We start from the raw sequence: 22,020 nt of genomic DNA, 5'->3' as shown, positions 1-22,020 counted from the left end.
CCCACCCACACACGCACACACAATCATTTCAACTTTCACGGCCGGTGCGTTTATCCAGCGTGTACCCATAGGTTCGCCCCTCGCTGACTAACAGTTCTCACTGAAATACACGGACAGACTTGGATTCGTTTTTAGGCCGCTGACGTCTCTGCGTGTAGGTCTTATGATCAGGCCATGGTGGACAGACTGTCCATAGAGAACAGAGCACCACCTTGACCAAACACACTTCACAGGAAGCAGTGTGAAAAACAGGACCAAAGTCCACCGAGCTTTAGCCTACAACTTCCCAGTATGGAAAAAATAAAAAAATATATATAAATATAATATATATATATTTATTTATTTAACCAGGTAAGTCATTTAAGAACAAATTCGTATTTACAATGATGGCCTACCTCGAGAGACAGGACTGTCCGACCACTCCAAAGACACTGAGTAATACATGATCTGTCCTGACTATCCTTATCACCATTATCACTGTACTGTGATTATCACAGCTATCTCCTCAGAGGAGAAAGGTAGTGTTGTAGTAAAGGTTTATGGTTTTAGGAGCAGCCCAGCCTAATGTGTGGGTGGTTACAGCAGGGCTGTTGCCCATGGTTTTATGGCACCTGGGTTTGAGGGTTAGGTTAGATTTTTAGGGTTAGATTTTTAGGCGTTCTGTCATTCTGCCATCAACTATCATTAGAGGACAACTGAGGCATAGTCTTGCGAGTCGTAGTTTGATGCCTCACACTAGGGCCGATTGAAGAGATTCCCTAAGGCCTAGTGTTTCCCAGCTTCCCCTACCATAATATTAGGCAGACCGGGGCCCCCGCTAAGCCAATGTATTTTTAGAAACATTTTAGCCAATAAGAATGCGATCTTATCCAGTGCATTCAGCTAAGGCAGGCAAGAAAAACAACAAAAAACACGTAACACCATCATCGCAAGTGAAACCCTTTTCCATGTTGTTACAACAGGATACAGTATTCTTATGGAGTTCTCACTAATTCAATGCTCAGAGACATCCAGGGTAAGGCGGTCGGGCACTGACTCCCCCACACGAAGGTCACCTTGCTGGGTCGCCCTGCCCCAGTCCTGGAGAGAAGGCTGTAACGCCTGGATAGCCAGACTGATAACCTCCCACAACCCAGCCTCCTTTCCCTCCTTCTGTGCGTCTCTGTGTGTGTGTGTGTGTCAGCTCTAGTATGGGTGGGACTGCTAGAACCATGTCAGGCAGTACAGGCAAGTTAGCTTAAAACAAACTATAGGTCTTGTACCTCTATGTTCACTCCCTCAGTCAGTCAGTCTCTTTATCCTTCGCTAAACGGACTGGATCTCAAAAGCCCCTGTGGCTGCAGCACTGGAGACGATATCTACCAGGTGTATAGTAAAAATCCAGTCCCATAATGTGAGCAAAAACAACACACATCTTAAATAGGGTAGTAGACCAACCACAGAACGGCCAAAGCACAGAGGTACGCCCAGTCCCACTGATTTCAGTCCTAACAGATGAGGGGGATTGTATGTGGTTCGGCAGGCCTGACAGACTCCAACAAAGACCCTAGCTGTGGGTTCATTCCCTGTTAGGGGGGTAAGGTGGTATTATATCTGAGGAAGTCTGTTCACCCGAGTGGTAACAGAACAGTGGGCTGTTTCACAAGGTAGGCAAAGTATGTAAATAGAAGGGTTTGATTGTGTGATAGTACGGAGACATTAAAAAAGTGTCACAACTGTTTACTCCTCAACACAACACGCCTCACTATTCAGCAGAGTGGGTAAGAGAGGAAAGGACACAGACAGCGGTAGACAGACACAAAGACACTCAGGCAGTGGGGTAGACAGACAGAGAAACACTGAGGGGAAGACAAAGAAAGAGTCAGCAGAAAAAAAGAGGGGAAAGGAGAGGGAAGGACATTTTATTTCATGTTTATTGAACCAGGCAAGTCAGTTAACAACAAATTCTTATTTACAATGACGGCCTATCCCGGCCAAACCCTAACGACGTTGGGCCAATTGTGCGCCGCCCTATGGGACTCCCAATACCGGCCAGATGTGATACAGCCTGGAATCGAACCAGGGTCTGTAGTGACGCCTGTAGCACTGAGATGCAGGGCATTAGACCGCTGCGCCACTCGGGAGCCCCCTAAACAGCTACAGGAGGTAAGGTTGCCAAATTCAGGGCTGCTGTTAGCATTTGTTAATATGGTGCAGCAGAGCACGAGGGAGGGAGGGAGGGAGGGAGGGAGGGAGGGAGGGAGGGAGGGAGGGAGGGAGGGAGGGAGGGAGGGAAAAGGAGAGTAGAGCGAGAGGGAGGGAGCGAAAGAAAGAAAGAGGGAGCAAGGGGGTTCCTTTTCTAGGCACTACATTTCTGGATGAACATCTGAGATGACCCTATTCTGCACCCCATCCCTCCCTAGTTCACTTCACAGAAAACACATTCCATATCCTTCCCATCACGGTAACAGTCCACCCCCTAAAGCACCAGCAGGCGTGCAGTCTGGAACATGGAACTTGTTACATGTGGCATAGAAGAGGCAAGAACAGTTTGATTCATTCAGAAAGAAAAGGAGGATTCATGTGAAAAGAAAACCGCTGTGTCAAACAGAGAACAGCAAAGACAGATTCATTTTGTGATGGTTACTTCTAAAATATGGATCAAATTACTCGACCGCAAGAGTCTTTTAAGTCATGTGTTCCTCAAAATATAGGTTAAACGGATGGATTCTTCCTCTCCTCCTTTCCTTGTAGCAGAGGCCCCTCTGTGTTGGTCCAGCAACAATGGGAAGACTTTACACACTGTGATTAATATCAGTGGAGGCTGCTGAGGGGAGGACGGCTCATAATAATGGCTGAAACAGAGCGAACGGAATGGCATCCAACACAAGCCCGTTCTCCCCAACATATAAAGCTACATTGACCTTAACCTATCAGTGTGTAGGGGAAACATAACCTAACTGATATACAGGAGACCTAACCTCATTCATCCAATGTGTTCAGCGCTACAACCAGACAAGGCAAAGTACTAACATTAGAGGCTCACTAACAATACATCCCACTAACTGTATATCAAGCTAACTAGAAAACACAAAACAAACAGTGAGGGAAAAAAGTATTTGATCCCCTGCTGATTTTGTACGTTTGCCCACTGACAAAGAAATGATCAGTCTATAATTTTAATGGTAGGTTTATTTGAACAGTGAGAGACAGAATAACAACAAAAAAATCCTGAAAAACACATGTCAAAAATGTTATAAATTGATTTGCATTTTAATGAGGGAAATAAGTATTTGACCCCTCTGCAAAACATGACTTAGTACTTGGTGGCAAAACCCTTGTTGGCAATCACAGAGGTCAGACGTTTCTTGTAGTTGGCCACCAGGTTTACACACATCTCAGGAGGGATTTTGTCCCACTCCTCTTTGCGGATCTTCTCCAAGTCATTAAGGTTTCGAGGCTGACGTTTGGCAACTCGAACCTTCAGCTCCCTCCACAGATTTTCTATGGGCTAGGCCACTCCAGGACCTTAATGTGCTTCTTCTTGAGCCACTCCTTTGTTGCCTTGGCCGTGAGTTTTGGGTCATTGTCATGATGGAATACCCATCCACGACCCATTTTTCAATGCCCTGGCTGAGGGAAAGAGGTTCTCACCGAAGATTTGACGGTACATGGCCCCGTCCATCGTCCCTTTGATGCGGTGAAGTTGTCCTGTCCCCTTAGCAGAAAAACACCCTCAAAGCATAATGTTTCCACCTCCATGTTTGACGGTGGGGATGGTATTCTTGGGGTCATAGGCAGCATTCCTCCTCCTCCAAACACGGCGAGTTGAGTTGATACCAAAGAGCTCCATTTTGGTCTCATCTGACCACAACACTTTCACCCAGTTGTCCTCTGAATCATTCAGATGTTCATTGGCAAACTTCAGACGGGCATGTATATGTATTCTTGAGCAGGGGGACCTTGCGGACGCTGCAGGATTTCAGTCCTTCACGGCGTAGTGTGTTACCAATTGTTTTCTTGGTGACTATGGTCCCAGCTGCCTTGAGATCATTGACAAGATCCTCCTGTGTAGTTCTGGGCTGATTCCTCACCGTTCTCATGATCATTACAACTCCACGAGGTGAGATCTTGCATGGAGCCCCAGGCCGAGGGAGATTGACAGTTCTTTTGTGTTTCTTCCATTTGCGAATAATCGCACCAACTGTTGTCACCTTCTCACCAAGCTACTTGGCGATGGTCTTGTAGCCCATTCCAACCTTGTGTAGGTCAACAATCTTGTCCCTGACATCCTTGGAGAGCTCTTTGGTCTTGGCCATGGTGGAGAGTTTGGAATCTGATTGATTGGTTGCTTCTGTGGACAGGTGTCTTTTATACAGGTAACAAACTGAGATTAGGAGCACTCCCTTTTAGAGTGTGCTCCTAATCTCAGCTCGTTACCTGTATAAAAAGACACCTGGGAGCCAGAAATCTTTCTGATTGAGAGGGGGTCAAATACTTATTTCCCTCATTAAAATGCAAATCAATTTATAACATTTTTGACATGCGTTTTTTTGTTGTTATTCTGTCTCTCACTGTTCAAATAAACCTACCATTAAAATTATAGACTGATCATTTCTTTGTCAGCTGGCAAACGTACAAAATCAGCAGGGGATCAAATCCTTTTTCCCCCTCACTGTAGGAGCCTACAATCATACACCAGTAAATTACACTTGTGGCAAAGGCCAAGTTATCATAAAGGTCTATATCCAGATACATCATCAGAACCAACCTGAAGTGCAAACAGGCGTGTCAGTGAGTTTTTAATGTTAAGAGATTGTGCACATTGATCATGTGAAAGCAGTGACACACTAACTGATAAGATACAACGTCTTTTTAGTAGAATGAAAGTCTACAGAGGAGAGGCCCTAGCATTGTACGGTTTACACCTCTCGGTTATCAGGACAATTCACTTCCTTCAGGATGACTCATAATAACAAACCAATGTCCACAATGACCTCTCAGTCAGAGATTAATAAACTGGAACGTTTAGGACAGTGTTTACTATGAATCACTAGGTAAAGTCTATTCTATACAGACAGACACATCATTTGTGTACGGATAATAGGAGCGTGAGAAATCAAAGAGTTTCCAAGTGAAAATAGACACTGCATTGTATGTGTTATATGTTTAGAAATGTGTGAATATTTATGAATGTGTTGATCTACAGTACCAGTCAATGTGGGAACTCCTTCAGGACTGTTGGAAAATCATTCCAGGTGAAGCTGGTTGAGAGAATGCCAACAGTGTGCAAAGCTGTCATCAAGGCAAAAGGTGGCTACTTTGAAGAATCTCAAGTATAAAATATTTTGATTTGTTTACCACTTGTGGTTACTACATATGTGTTATTTCATAGTTGATGTCTTCACTATTATTTTACAATGTAGAAAACAGTAAAAATAAAGAAAAACCCTGGAATGAGTACTGTATGTATGTGTACATTGTGATGTGTGTGTTTGTGCATGTGTACGTGCGGATGAACATCTTTCCACTGTATTCATAGCAGCTGTTACAAAGAGCAACAGGCTGCGGTTGGCTGATTAAGCAGTTTCCGTAGCTTAAGGGGAGAACCTATCCCAGGAGATTGTTCAGTTGTGATCAGAGTTTTTATTACTGAATGACTATTTGATAACAACTAGAATCTGTAATTACGTAACTGCACTGTGTGTTGGTGATGGCACTGTGATATGTGCTGTGCTCTGTCAGTGCATGTCTATTTCTCAACAGTAACAAGTCTTGTGTTGGCTTGGTGTGTGTGCGTGCGTATTTTGCAAGAGTATATACACAGTGCATTCGGAAGGTATTCAGACCCCTTCCCTTTTTTCACTTTTTTACATTACAGCCTTATTCTAAAATGCATGAAACATTTTTGTCCCCTCAATCTACACACAATACCCCATAATGACAAAGCAAAAATGTGTAGTTTCCTTAATTTTTTTTTTTTAAGGAAAAAAACAGAAATACCTAATTTTCATAAGTATTCAGACCCTTTGCTAGGAGACTGGAAATTGAGCTGAGGTGCATCCTGTTCCCATTCATCATCTTTGAGATGTTTCAAAAACTTGATTGGAGTCCACCTGTGGTAAATTCAATTGATTGGACATGATTTGGAAAGGCACACATCTGTCTATATAAGGTCCCACAGTTGACAGTGCATGTCAGTGCAAAGACCAAGCTTTGAGGTTGAACGAATTGTCCATAGAGCTCCGAGACAGGATTGTGTTGAGGCACAGATCTGGGGAAGGGTACCAAAAAATGTCTGCAGCATTGAAGGTCCAAGTACACAGTGGCCTCCATTCTTAAATGGAAGTTTGGAACCACTAAGACTCTACCTAGAGCTGGCCGCCCGGCCAAACTGAGCAATCGGGGCAGAAGGGCCTTGGTCAGGGAGGTGACTAAGAACCCGATGGTCACTCTGACAGAGCTCTAGAGGTCCTCTGTGGATATGGGAGAATCTTCCATAAGGACAACCATCTCTCTGCAGCACTCCACCAATCAGGCCTTTATGGTAGAGTGACCAGACAGAAGCCACTCCTCAGAAAAAGGCACATGACAGCCCGCTTGGAATATACCAAAAGGCATCTAAAGACTCTCAGACCATGAGAAACAAGATTCTCTAGTCTGATGAAACCAAGATTGAACTCTTTGGCCTGAATGGCAAGCGTCCCATCTGGAGGGAACCTGGCACCATCCCTACGGTGAAGCATGATGGCGGTAGCATCATGCTGTGAGGATTTTTCAGCGGCAGGGACTGGGAGACTAGTCAGGATCGAGGGAAAGAGGAACGGAGCAAAGTACAGAGAGATCATTGATGAAGTCCTAAGCACACTGGAGCAAGTTTTCAGACATTGGCGAAGGTTCAAACAGCCAAGACAACGCAGGAGTGGCTTCGGGACAAGTCTCTGAATGTCCTTGATTGGCCAAGCCAGAGCCCGGACTTGAACCCGATCGAACATCTCTGGAGAGACCTGAAAATAGATGTGCAGCGACACTCACCATCCAACCTGACAGAGCTTGAAAGGATCTGCAAAGAATGGGAGAAACTTCTCAAAAACAGGTGTGCCAAGCTTGTAGCGTCATACCCAAGAAGACTTGAGGATGTAATCGCTGCCAAAGGTGCTTCAACAAAGTACTGAGTAATGGGTCTGAATACTTCCTTTTTTTTCTTATTTTTTTCTCCCCTAAAAACCTGTTTTAGCTTTGTCATTATGGGGTATTGTGTGTAGATTGATGAGGGGGAAAAACGATTTAATACATTTTAGAACAAGGCTGTAACGTAACAGAATGTGGAAAAAGGGAAGGGGTCTGAATACATTCCGAATGCACTGTATATGTGTTTTGACTGCATTGTATTTATGTAAATGAGCCAGAAACAGAGATAGCCAAAAATACAATCGCTACAAGGACGGAGAGATCGAGACAAACGGAGGGAAAAGGGGGATGGAAGTGGGAAAAGAGGGGGGCAAATAGAAGTCTGTGTGCTGCTGTAAATGAGTGGATGTCACAAACAGCTGTGTGTCTCGCCCACATTAGCTAAGCAGGGACAGGGAGGCCCCTCTAGCTCCTTTTTCCTCTCCCTCAACCTTTTCCTGCGCTCCTGTCCCCGTTTTGATCCTCTCTCTCCTCGTCCCTTTTCGCTCCCCGTCCGTCCATCTCTCCCTCTCCACCGTCTCCTCCTTTCCCCTCTCTGCTCAGGGCCAGTGAGAGCGTGCTGGAGCCTCTACAGTATGCTGGGCTGGCTGGCTGCTTGGCACTCTTCCCTCCCTATTACATAAACTCAACCACACAGCTCCTCTACAGCCTACCACTGCTGCTAGAAAGCGCCACAGCTTACAGGCTGCCTCCACTCACACTGTACCCACACTAAGGGCAGCGGGAGAGGGGGACAGAATGTGGGAGTGGGACATCTAGGGTACTTTCTAAGTTTCCATACAATGTGTTGTTTTGTGTACATTTACGTAATTATTTATGTAGCCAGAATCCTACTAATGAAAACGTAACTTTTTCCCATGTAATGGAATATTCTAAATCGGCAGGCAGGCTAAGAATCTATATTCTTCAAATAAATGTTGTACCTCTAACCATGAAAAATCACTAGGCCTGTACTGCACGGGGAGAAGAGGTGTTGAATGTATTCCGAAAGAACAGATGACTGTTTCCCCCATTGGCTCCAGGCTCTCCGTCATTGCTCTAGTAGTCTAGTTTAGACGAATCAGAGCCACACACCTTTAGCCATGCATTAACATACCCCACCTTGCTTTGTTGCCAGGTGTGGGGGTTGGTGGTGGTCTGGGAAGTAGCAGAGGTGAACCGTTTCTAGTCTCTCCTATTCATTACTGACAGACAGATAGACATGACTGATGACCAAGCCCCTGGCAACCCTGGAGCCAGCCTGTTTAACATGACAAGCCCTCAGCTGGGCTGGGCTCCACAACACAACACCCAGGACAATCACAGCGAGTCAATCAGTCAATCAACCTCACTGGGGGTTGCAGGTCTAGCTCTGTGCTTTGCTACTAACAGCTGATCTGAGAGCAACTCTTCCAATCCCAAACCAAACTTTATAAGAGCCAAAAAAGCTGAGAAAACAGGACAGTGTCCCAAATCTCTCCTGATGGAGTGGGAGTCATAACAGCCAAGCCAGCTGCTTTCAATGAGGCGCTGTCGTCTCAGAGAGAACAGTCAAATTCATCGCCCCCACCAACCTGCCACCTTCCAGCCCAGCTCACCCCAGCCTCCCCTGTTAGCAGGAACACCCTCCAGGGCACCCCAGCCTTCCCATATCAGAAATAAATGTAATGGAAATACATCATAATAACTGTATAATAGCTTCAGAATATGTTTTAAAACCATGCTAATGTTGGCGGGCTGGGAATGACAGAATGATTACAGTTATTTTTATTTGTTCAATTGGCCTTGAGATTAAAGAGCGGCTGTGAAACTTTAACACAGAGCAATATGTACTTTACATAGCCTGGCCATTGAACAACAACACTCTTTTAAAGTTACACTGCCGCTATGACATTACGCACACATACACACTTGACCTACTGGTACAGATATACTGACACCTGAGTGACAACATCCACAGCTGATATAAACAAATACTCCACAAAAAGACACTTTACCTGAGTGTATGGCCATATCCCTCTTCCCTAGAAGGATAAAGTACAACCTTCCTCCAAGTTTAGCGATCCATACTCCTAAGAGAACAGCAGGAAAGAGAGGCTACAGGCAGAGTTGCGTTTCCAAGACCAAAAAAGTTTTCCACGGCAGTCCCGGCACCCCTTCCTGTAGAATAAATTCTCCACGAGAACTACAAACAACACGGCGTGTTTGTGAGTGTGCGTGTAGCCCACTTCTTCTAACACTGGCTGCAGCCAATCCCTGCCTGTTGTACCTGTCTGCGAGTGTGTGCACGCCCTGACAGAAAGGGTGTGTGTAGGTCTGTGTGTTTGAGGCAGTGAGTTTTTCTTCTTCTTCCTCATTGCTCCTTGGATTCCATCCAAGTCCAGGCCCAAGTTCCTAACCTCTCTGGGGCAACACCTACTTTTTCCCGCTCGGTGCCATTTTCTTTCTCTTTAGAAAGGCAGGCAGGCTGCAGGCAGAATGTCACTGCTGTTGTTGCTCAGGCAGAATACTTAAAAGTCCAGGAGAAAACATGGGGGAAAACACTGGTGCCTGCCGATCTGCATTCCAGATCACCTTTTGGCCTCAAATATTATCACTACTGCCCTCCATTCTCTCGCTCTTCCTGTTTTCCTCTGTCTGCATCGTTCCTTCCTTCTCTATATCCTACAGAATTATGCAATTCCGTCTTTCGGGTGACTCCCCTCTTTTCATCCCCCACTCTCCTCCTCCTCCAATATTTCTACATCCCCCTCTATTGAACGTACGGGGAAGAAAATGTATGAAATGTATGCATTCACTACTGTAAGTCGCTCTGGATAAGAGCGTCTGCTAAATGACTAAAATGTAAATGTAATTGAAAACCCCCTTACACCTCCAAGTTGTAAATGACCTCAAAAGGCATTATTCCACCATGTTATCATACTCTCGCCACAAAGTTCTAGTGGATTAGAAAACACAGCTATCGCCCTTCTCACTCAGGGCCACGTTATCATAAAGAAAAGTGCTAACGTTAATCAACATTTGCCCTTTTCTTTCCATCTTTCCTCCTTTCTCTGACAAATAGGCCTGCCTACACACACACACACACACACACACACACACACACTCGCTGAACGCTGACCCCCGACTCAACCCTGACATGAAAGCCTGCAAATATTCACTTGAGAAACCTTCAGCAGCCCTCCTCTCTAAAGCAAGGTACTGTGGAATGAGAGATTGCATAACTCTACTTGAAGACAGAGAGAGAGTCCCAAACTATTTCCCATTTAGTGCACTGCTTGGGCTACCCATCGGTCCTAGTAAAATAAAATAGTGCACTATGAATATAGTGCCATTTGGGACACAACCCATAGCTACCATGCAGAGGCCACTAAGATGGTTGTAGACGAGATAGATGTAATGGACTTATAGCCTTGCTAACATTCCTGTGTCTCGCTTCCACCATGTTCTGTCAGATAAGAGACTGGGAAGGTCCTGCTACAACACGTCTGCTACTGTCAGCCAGCCTGTACGAAGCATTAGTAGCCCAGGTAGGCAGTGTTTAAAACGAGGAGTGGTGCCCTTGGGCTGGGGGAGTGAGTGGGGAGTGGGGGTTAAACACTAAAACTCAACCTTTTATCCTTGTAATTCCCTTTGCAGGGAGGGTCTATTCATCCTGGCCTTGACTGAGACTCCCATCTGGCTCTTAAGCAAATCTTGTTAAGCAAACTCATTGTACCTTCAGTTTCACTCTCCTTACGTTAAGCTGATCATGTCTCATTGAGATACAATCTAGGCATATTTTACAAGAAGGACCTGTTCAAGATAACAGCAGTTCCACATAAATACATCAACTCCATCATCATGAACAGTATTACTGTCTCAGTATCAGCAATGATCCTTCACTCCCCCTCTATGGCATTCTACATCTCCTTCACCCTCATCTGCCCACTAAATCGCCATCTCGCTGAACCCTCTCCTGTGGAGACGCAACCTGGCCACTGTATATGGCTGGGAGAGCTGTACAGACCTCATACTGAACTCCTGCTTTTCATGCAGGAGATGGGCATTTGAAAAAAAATTATTCCAATAATATGACATTTCTTCGGAAATTAAGATAGTCGAAATACATGTTTTTTTGTAACTTTGTTTAAACTTGGACACTTGCTTGCTACGCAGCTCGAGCAACTCGGGAGAGCGCTTTAGCAAGGCGGGGGATGGGCAGGGGCCGGTGTTTGACATGGGAGACAGAGACAAAAAGTAGCCACTGACTCACGACATTTAGACAAACTTGTAAATTTCATAGGTTATCTATCATCAAATCGATGTAAAGAAGCTAGCTAAAATAGCCAGCTAGCTTGGCTAGTTGAGGCTATTTTGCTGCGCTCCCCGTTCTTGTCTACACTCAGATTAAACAGCCTACCTGTCGGTTGCTCATTGTTGCCTACTGCTTCTCATTTACCTAACTATATTCCATAATTTTTCTGACCGTAATGAGCATAACAGTGGAAAGTAGGGATGTTGAGGGTGCTGCAGCACCCCCTGATAAAGTAAAATAATACTTTTTACAACGTTTGTGCACTGGGCCTTAATTACTCCTGTATGAGCGGACAAAAATGGTAGTTAGCAGCACAGGCAGAAAAATTCTCACCACCACTTTGGTCAACAAAAAAATGAATGGCTTATTTGCTACGTGAGGTTTATTTTTTGTAATGCTTAAGTTGTTAGGAGTGTACTGATGTAAGTAGGACACGTGACACCCCGGAAACTTTGAGAAAAAAACACTATCATAATTGTCTCGAGATGACTACGCATATTCAAGGCACGAGGCTAGTAACATAGCATCTCTCTCCACTGATTACAGGCGGTTGACATCAACAACCCTCATAGAATATTCCCAAAATAATTACAATAATGAAATGTATCCACCTGTCCAAAGAAAGGATATGTGGGAGCTAGACAGCCCGCAGTGCCGCTTTGTGGACAATTTCACTTAATTAAAAAATATATATATTGTAGGGCTTCCCTCATGCCACTTTTCATGACGGTGCTAGCAGCCACGTGACTGAGTGCTAGCTAGGTAGCAACCGGAACATTAACAAGTAGTGAGTGGAGTTACAAACGGACTGTACTAAACAAGTTAAATGTCTTACCTGTGATTAAATGTTTTGCACATGTATACTTGTACACTAGGTCCCCACATTTCCCATTCCGAATAGCCTTAAGCCACAGGGCTCTTCTCGCAGGCTCTATTTCCCTATCTGGGACCACTGCGAACGGTAGATCGAGATATTTCAGTGGTGTAAAGTACTTAAGTAAAAATACTTTAAAAGCACTACTTAAGTCGTTTTTGGGGGTATCTGTACTTTGATTTATATATTTTTGACAACTTATGTATTTTTTTTACTTCACACATTTTTCCCTGACACCCAAAATTACTTGTTACAGTGCATTCGGAAAGTATTCAGACCCCTTCACTTTTCCCACCCTTCACCTGGCTAATACCATTCCTACGGTGAAGCATTGTGGCAGATCATGCTGTGGGGATGTTTTTCAGCGGCAGGGACCGGGAGACCAGTCAGGATCAAGGTAAAGATGAAGGGAGGAAAGCACAGAGAGATCCTCAGGACCTCAGACCAGCGCGAAGGTTCACCTTCCAACAGGACAACGACCCTAAGCACACAGGCAAGACAACGCAGGAGTGGCTTCGGGACAAGTCTCTGAATGTCCTTGAGTGGCCCAGCCAGAGCCCGGACTTGAACTCGATCGAACATCTCTGGAGACCTGAAAATAGCTGTGCAGCGACGCTCACCATCCAACCTGACAGAGGAGGATATGCAGAGAAGAATGGGAGAAACTCCCCAAATACAGGTGTGCCAAGCTTGTAGCGTGATGCCCAACAAGACTCGAGGCTGTAATCGCTGCCAAAGGTGCTTCAACAAAGTACTGAGTAAAGGGTCTGAATACTTATGTAAATGTGATTTCAGCTAGTGATGCACCGATATGACATTTTTTGGCCGATACCAATATTTTCCTTGCCCCCCCAAAAAAACAGTACAGATATTTAAAATTTGAGCGGCCTTTTAAGCATTCTGGTACAGTTAAATAGTTAACACACACACACACGGACGCAGCGGTCTAAGGCACTGCATCTCAGTGCAAGAGGCATAACAACAGTCCCTGGTTCGAATCCAGGCTGTATCACATCCAGCCGTGATTGGGAGTCCCATAGGGCGGCGCATAATTGGCCCAGGGTCGTCCAGGCCGTCATTGTAAATAAGAATTTGTTCTTAACTGACTTGCCTAGTTAAATAAAAGTTTACACACACCACACTGACTAAAAAGTTATTTGGTTGGCATTTACGCATGTCCCCATTACCAGTAAACAATCAAAACCTATGTCTTTCACTTATTTGCTGTGCTGTTTCATTGTTCATTTGTTCAGTCGTTTCATTCTCAACCAGGATTTCTATGGAACGCCATTTGTGTCTTTGCGTGTAAAAAAAACAACACTATTTGACGAGTTAAATAAGCTTGTTGACCAATCAGGACCTGAATATGACTGCACGTCACAGAAGAATTTAACGCGTTCATAACTTTTTTACATAGTTATTACACATTGATTACACTATCACTCATATTTCCTATGTCACAATTCATCGATACGTATGCTATGATGCTGGTAAAGTTGTCCCGCGCACCTACAGTGCTGGTCAGAAAAAAAAGCTAGCTAGCTCATGGATGCAAACAATGTTCTTCCCCAAAAACACAGCAAAAAACTGTTTCAGTAGCTATAGCTAGCTAGCTAACTAACTAACTAACTACACAACTAGGTGTCATCTAAAATAACCCTAATTTATATGACAGTTCTTATTTGATTAATGGTGGTCGAACCCATCTATGTGAAGCTAGCCACAATAAGGATTAGCCACAATAGTAGAATTTGCGGTTAGCCTTCAAAATAAAAGTATGGCATAATTCCACTATTTGTATTCATTTGCATCACTGTCAATGATATACTTTTATTCTGAACACAAACTGCAAATTCGACTATTATGGTAATCCTGATTGTGGCTAGTTTCACAACACATAACCTGGTCCGGTCGAGCCTCACTAGCCAGATGAAGCTAGCTGGCTGCTTATAACGTTAGCTTTGGGCAACAGGGTTAAGTAGCTGGCTAGCTATTTATTTTCATGAACTGAAGTTCAATTTCAATAGGTGAACAACAAGTGGCTACCTAGCTAATACTTACTCACAAGAACTTCTAAATCATTGCTAAGAATAATGAAAATGACTGCAGTTTCTACTGGTCATTGTTGTCAGGCTGGTTGTATTGGTGCTAACTAGGTACCAAGCTAAAGCTAGCTACCCCAGAAGTTGCAGTCAAAGAAATAATGCTTTATTACCAACGCGGTATTGTAAACACATCGTTCGTGTCTGGGGTTTGCTTGTTTGCAGACTTTTTTCTACAGCTTTGACAGTGCAACTGTGTCTTTTTTGACACGCAAAGACCCAAATGGAGTTCCATAGTATGTATGTCGTGAAGCTAATAGCAGTGACGCTATTACTGTGCAACTCCGGTAGGGCAACATTTGAAAAATAGTGAGCTTGGTAGTGTGTACCAGTGCTCGAACAGTTGGTGAAAGCCAACATCACCCACGACAGAGAACGGTTGATTGTCAAGGGCAATGAATTCCATTATCTTGGCTTAATGGATTTCGCCTTTGAGTTGTCTCGCTGAAATTTTCTTACTCTTTCAAATGACTGCTCGACTTGTTGACTACTCGATCCACACAGCAGACATTGTGTGGGCTAGGTTAGGAATGCTGTGTTGCACGTGTAGCGCAAATTTTACATGGCATCATTACATCATGTACCTATGTTATATAGGTATGCACGGTAGCTTTGACATCGGTTTTAAACATCGGCGTAAAACTAGACATCGGCCGATACCGATGTTGGCATTTTTAGCTAATATCGTCCGATTCCGATATGTTCACCGATATATCGTGCATCCCTAATTTCAGCTTTTTTCTTTTTTTCTAAATTTGCTAACATTTCTAAAAACCTGTTTTTGCTTTGTCATTATGGGGTATTGCTTGTAGATTGATGAGGTAAAACATTTTTTAAATCCATTTTAGAATAGGGGTGTAACGTACCAACGTGGAAAAAGTCAAGGGGTCTGAATACTTTAAAAATACACTGTAGGGGAACTATTCTACCCTGATATTGCTTTAATAACAATATTACATGGCAAAAATAGTAGCACTGGAAAATTATCACATCCTGAGTGATAAAATATAGGCTTTGAATTACTTTGCTAGAAGCTACACACCGCTGAGTTGAGCGACACAGTGGTGTGCATTATAGACCGTTTAATTCCTCTCATCTGAAAATCGGAGTATTAGCAACAATCATGCATGTCAGTTCAGTGCACACAGCGTAACAGAGAAAATACAATATTCAAGATTTTATTTATTTTACCTTGATACGGTATGGTATGTCTGATAGTTGATGAAAGAGGAGGATCATACGGGGGAAATAGGGAACGCTTCGCGTCCGACACCAACTCACCGTTCTTCCTGTCTCGCACAGGCATGTCGTTGGAGGCGGGCTGCAGAGTTAACTCCTGAAGCTCATTGGTCACTGCTTCGCTCTGTGGGCTGGAGGCGGAGCCGGGTGCCACGGCAACCACCATGATGCCAGGACTTAGCTCCGCCCCACCCTGTGGCTCCAGCGTCGCCAGGGTGACAGAGATACCTGTGAGGTATACAATTATAAAAAAAATAAAAAGTAAAGGTCAGTCTGGTTTGCAAATGTTCGCATGCAGAAAATATGGTTTCAACAGGGGTGGGGAACTCCGGTCCAAGAGAAATGGTGCAAAGGATTTTGTTCCACCCCTGCAATAACACACTTCATTCTAGGCTTGGGCGGTATACCGGGGTATTTGGAAATTGCCACGGAATGGTTTTTCAATACAGTCAATACCATTGAAACTATTTCTTTTAAGTTTTAAAATAAATGTTTATATTTGCAGCTACTTTTAAAGAAAACACCTGCAGTCAACTTGCGCAATAAGTTAGTAGGTAAAGAAGAACGCGTTCTTCATTTTACCTGTCACAATTTTCATTATGATGCTTAACGATAGTTCCCAGTCACATTGTGTTTAATTACAAGCACACAACTACGAGACCGTAGCCTTGTGAGTCACTCACTGTTGTGCAGCACCCGCCAGGTGATCTAGTTATAGTATGGAATTCACAACTAAATATTTGCCAGCTAGGTATCTTATAACTTAAGTTAAATGTGCATTTGTTTTGCAAATTTTTTACCAAGCTTTGCTTGGTAAAAGCAGTGAATCCCCGCCTGGATCAAATGCCTTGCTGTCTAATATCTGTTTTGTGCCAAACGGAGTAGCATTTTTGGGTAACTTTGATAACTTTATGAACTAGGATATCCTTCTTGCAGATAGTTTAGGTCAGAGATTGTATAAAATGTTCACAATGCACTCATTAGCATTTAGTTAGCATTCTCTATGGGATTTGAGATGTACTTGTTAACATTGCTAACTTTCGTATTACAAAGGCTGGGTGGGGTTTTGTGATCAGTGCCGGTATCACAAATATCCCGGTATGGCACGAGGTCGGTATGAAGGTATGACAATCTGGATGCCGCCCAAGCCTACTGGATTCCGCTTATCAGCTAATAATGGATTTCAATATAAACAACTTAGTTTAAATCAGGTGTGTATTACAGCTGGGCTAGAACAAAACTCAGTGGCTATCCAAGACAAATGTTGCACACACTCCTTTATCGTGACCCGATCTATAGAAACTTGCAACCAGAATCGTGACTCAAAATTTGAAGTCGTCCTTCAATTGACAGCTCTGCATAAACTAGACACTCAATTCCCCTGAGGCCTGTTCTTTGCTAACCACTGACGCAGACACAGTGGCAGAGGGTTAGGGTAGATAGATGTAGTCTACTCTCCCTCTCGGTTGCTCAGGGCTGGGAGGTAGAACCTAGAACAGGCTGGAACACGCTAATGGAACACTGAGCATCTCTTGTGCAACTATGGAATTCAGACACAGAAAGAACACAATTTAGGAATGCATTTCTGCAGGCTAAGGATTATAAAGTCAACTATCTGGAGGAATAGGCATTTTGTGTTTTCCTTCACCGGAATCTTCAGTAATTTTTGTAATTAACAGAAAATCTATGGCAATGGATAATAACTTTAGTCATTTATACCTGAATATTTTTTTTTTTTATTGTTATATAGTGTTAGTTTTTTTGTGTCCATGAGTTTCTAGTATATGGAACATATGGTTGAAGAGGAAAATAGCCTAATTAACTCCGCAACCCTATCTAACTATTGACATTTTTCACAACTGCCACCAGTTTTACGGCAAAAACATTGACAACAAATAAATATTGACATAGTAAAATAAAGAAGTGGTAAAAGTCTGAAATGATATTGCAGAAACCCTTATATTAAACCACCAATGGAATTCACTAAATTCATGGTCTGTATTTAGGATACAGTTTTACAGATGTCATTTTATTTTCAAATCCTCTTATTGAACTATTTCATATATTTTGCATGTGATAAGGCCACACAGAGGGACAGAGATAATTAAAGACAACATTAGACAAAAGCTCCCACGAGATGTCTTGAGAGATTACATAAGGCAAGTCAGTTAAGAACAAATTCTAAATTTACAATGACGGCCTACCGGAGAACAGTGGGTTACCTGCCTTGTTCAGGGGCAGAACGACAGATTTTTACCTTGTCAGCTCGAGGATTTGATTTGATCCAGAAACATTTTCAGTTAATTGCCCAACGCTCTAACCACTAGGCTACCTGCCCCAATGTCAACACTGCAGAGTTAATTAGGGGTTCAGAGGTGCGAAGTAGCTGAAGTCCTACTGTATTTGTTCCAGATAATTATGTTTCTTTTTTTGCCATTTTGGTGGGGGAAAAAAGCTAATTCTCCTGAGATTATAAGACCCAGGACTGTGCAATTTAGCATGGTAAAGGCCCAAGGGCCACACCCGTTCAAGCAATACCATGCCAATTGGCCACATGGTGGTGGTATAACAAGCGATTGAAAATGCTAACTTTGTAAGGTCAGCCCCCGCACCCCGTATGACCTAAAGTCATGAACCCCGGCAATGCAGCTTTAATTCTGTTTGTTTTCATGCGTGTGTTTTCTACCCATGGAGTGCAGCAGGAAACATCATTACAACAGAGCAGGCCTGTCAACAATAAGGCTGTGTTGTCTAAGGATCTCGCCCTCTCTCATTCTTGCTCTCACACTATTCTTTTCACTTTCAATCTCTCCATTTCTGTGTTGAGCTCAGGCTATTGCTGATATGTTTTTTGGTCTGTCTCACTCTACCTAACCTACATCTCAACCTACTATCTGTCTGTCTCCCATACCTATCCGTCTCCCTCTATCCCACTCTCTCCATGACTGTCTAGGTGTGGCAGCATACAGTACTCTCTGGTTCTCAGATAAGTGTTGATGTGACCGTAAGGAGCAATTCCCTGGCACTGGCTCTAGAAAAACCATAATACTCATGCGGGCAGAGAGGATTTCTATGGTTCTGAGTGTTCCAGCAGCCAGAGGAAGTCCAGTCTCCTCTCGGACGACACACCCCAACTGAAAAACCTGGACCGAAAAACATAGTCTGATCAATCTCAACAGGGTTTCTACAGACACACACTCAGTTTCATCCTCCAGATCTGTCACACCACAAGCCATTTCCACCCTATTTACCACAACAAAATGTAATTGACCTTCATTATGATTTATTACGGCACATTAAGTCTGATCTAATCATCCAATCTCCTGTTGCATAACTGTAGACCCCTCCCCTCATCTTATCATGACATCAGCGGCAGCCTCACTCTGTGGTTTCCCCACTGATCTAATTGAGGCTATCATGAAGGAGACATCTGACAGGCAGAAACAGCTTCAGAAAGTCAGTGAAACTGGTCAACTTAGGAGAGAATTAAGTTAAACCCTAAAGTGATATGTGGGAGATCAAGACAGGTCATTGTAAAGACTCATTGTAGGCCACGCTTTAGTGCAGGGGGTGATGCCACAATGTAGTAGTGTGTGAGTGAAGTCGTGTGTGTCACAAAGCAATTCATCACAATGTAAACTAAGAACTAAACAAAGACTTGGTAAAAAGAGGTCAATCAAACTCGTCCAAAACAATGGAATTGCCATGGAAACACATGGGGGAAAGATCCCGAGTCTCCTTATTTGCCCCCAGCAAAATTTGCCTACATTTAGGCTATTGTTTATATGTGTATTTCACACTGTTGATGTAAAAAATCTGAGTATAATATTGGTAGGTTGTCAACCCCAACATGTTCATGTCATCGTTACCAATCAAATGTATTACAGTAAAAAATGACTGACTACCACTACCGAATTCTGTATGCTAGCTACGCTAACCAGCTTATACAAACAGGAGTTAGCATTTAGCAGTCACTTCTTCTAAACCTGAAAAGGGAAAACATCTACATGTTATGCAGCGAAAATAGACAAATATATTCAAATCGGACTTAAGTAACCACATTGTTGGCCTGTTACAATACAGAAATCATGACCGATTTGACAAATATCCACTTTGTTAGATCACAATGCAATAGGGCCGGGTCGATACTAATCGTTAGTATCGTTAGACACTAGCTTTTTTGTTTCACCTGACTGCTGCTGCCTGATCTTTTGAAAACATCTATTGAAGAGTCACCTGAAGCTTGAGAGGAATGGTGTAAAGGAATGCAGTGTTGAGGCAGAGGCCTTGAAGTGGTGAGCTTTCTGGCGCCCAGAGCTGCTGAGGCATCACCCAAGTGGGTGCCATACATTGTGAAGAAGAAGTCCAGTAGCTACATGACTCACGCTGGTTCCCAGAGTAGCCCTCTTCATGATCGTCACCAGACTCTTCATCAACCATCTCCCTGATCAACCTTCCTCTGATCAAGCCATGAACTGTCCCTCTCCATCTTTGGAGGATGCATGCACTCAGACTTGGCCTCTATTGGTTGACCTAACTATAGCTAGGCTGCACATGATGGTGTATTGTTTGTTTGTTTTTTGCTTTTGAAGCGCTTTGAGACTGTTATAAAAAGAGCTATAGAAATGTTATAAAATATTATTCATGTTGTCATCCAAAGTCATATTTAAAAAATGTCCAAGCCATAGCACACAATATTTTACATACATCAAGCTTCGTGTTTTCTGTTTTGCAAAGGAAAAAAAATATTGCGATACTGGTATTATCCTTGCCCTACAATTCAATGCAAGTAAAGAACTAAATACTCGAGTGTGGATGATGTCATAATGCAGCAGTAGAACTCAGGGTCGTTCTATTTGAATTCAATCACTTCCTGAATGCATTCCTTTAGATTTGAACGAAACCTTGCATACATGTTTGCCTGTGGTAGAAGTGTTCTGTAGTGCTGAGCAATTAACCAAACATTTTCTGTGAGTTCAATGCGCATTTTCTCACTGCAGTTTCTCTAGAGATAAATCAAATCACGCCCGAACTGTGCGATGTAGTAGGGAGTTGTAGTTTCCAACAGGCTAATAAATAAATAAATAAATAAATAAATATATATATATATATATATATATACACACACACACACATACAGCGTGCACAATTGTTAGGCAAATTGTATTCCTCGGGATTAATTTTATTGTTGAACAAACACAACGCTCTCAGTCAATCCAAAATGTTATTGAACCTCAAACCTGAACGTTTAACAAAAGGAAAAGTGAGTTTTGTCTTTCTCAGGGAAATGTGTGCACAATTATTAGGCAACTATTAGTGTGCAGAATTATTAGGCAACTAAATTTAAAAAATAATTTCTCTCAACTCACTTGTTGATTCTCAATTTTTATAGGAAGTGTAACAGATAAGTAACACAAAATGACAATTATATAACATTTTTAGCCTTTCAAAAATATTCAGTGACCAATATAGCCACCCTTATTTTCAAGAAGTGCTATGAGTCTTCCATCCATGGAGTCTGTCAGTTTCTTGATCTCTTCACGATCAATTTTCGCTGAAGCAGCAACCACAGCCTCCCAAATGCTGTTCAAAGAGGTGTATTGTCTTCCCTCACTGTAAATCTCACGTTTGAGAAGGGCCCACAAGTTCTCAATAGGATTTAAGTCAGGTGAGGAAGGGGGCCAGGTCATTATTCAGGCATCTTTGAGGCCCTTGCTGGCTAGCCAAGCAGTGGAATACTTGGGTGCATGTGATGGAGCATTGTCCTGCATAAAGATCATGGACTTCTAGAATGCTGAGGACTTCTTCCTGTACCACTGTTTGACGAAAGAATCTTCCAGAAACTGGCAGTAGGTTTGGGAGTTGAGTTTCAGTCCATCTTCAACCCGAAAAGGTCCAACTACCTCATCCTCAATGATAGCAGCCCATACCAGTACCCCTCCTTCACCTTGCTGGCACCTGACTCAAAGTGGTGCCCTGTGTCCATTACTGAGCCGGCCACGGGCCCATCCATTTGGTCCATCAAGAGTCACTTTCATTTCATCTGTCCATAAAACCTTTGAAAAATCTGTCTTCAGGTATTTCTTTGCCCAATCTTGACGCTTCAACTTGTGAATCTTATTCAGTGGTGGTCTTGTTTCAGTCTTCTTGACCTTGGCCATGTCTCTGAGCACTTGACACCTTTGTACTTTTGAACACTCCAGGTAGGTTGCAGTTCTGGAATACGGTGGCACTGGAGGATAATGGGTTGCTGGTAGTTTGACGTTTAATTCTTCTCAAGTCTTTCGCAGTTAATTTGCGCCTTTTCTTCCCCATGCGTTTTTTGCGCCCCAGTTGACTATTCGCAACAAAACGTTTGA

At 43.2% G+C, this 22,020-nt stretch overlaps 1 protein-coding gene across 3 annotated transcripts in view; it reads right to left on the bottom strand.

The window, feature by feature from the left end:
* The window catches only part of mrtfab (myocardin related transcription factor Ab), a 51,928-nt gene that overhangs the window by 24,425 nt on the left and 5,483 nt on the right, over positions 1-22,020 (bottom strand). For 2 of the 3 annotated variants that reach the window (XM_045710328.1, XM_045710327.1), the window contains exon 3: positions 15,704-15,889. In XM_045710328.1, coding sequence (XP_045566284.1) covers positions 15,704-15,827 — 124 coding nt within the window. In that variant the 5' untranslated portion in view covers positions 15,828-15,889. Of the gene's footprint in view, positions 1-9,146; positions 9,710-15,703; positions 15,890-22,020 lie in introns of those variants that run through there. The other variant, XM_014179618.2, reaches the window with a different exon arrangement.

Source organism: Salmo salar, chromosome ssa28 (assembly GCF_905237065.1).
Source record: "Salmo salar chromosome ssa28, Ssal_v3.1, whole genome shotgun sequence".
NCBI lineage: Eukaryota > Metazoa > Chordata > Actinopteri > Salmoniformes > Salmonidae > Salmo > Salmo salar.
Note: the sequence above shows the minus strand (reverse complement) of the source record. Positions and strands in the feature narration are given on the sequence as shown.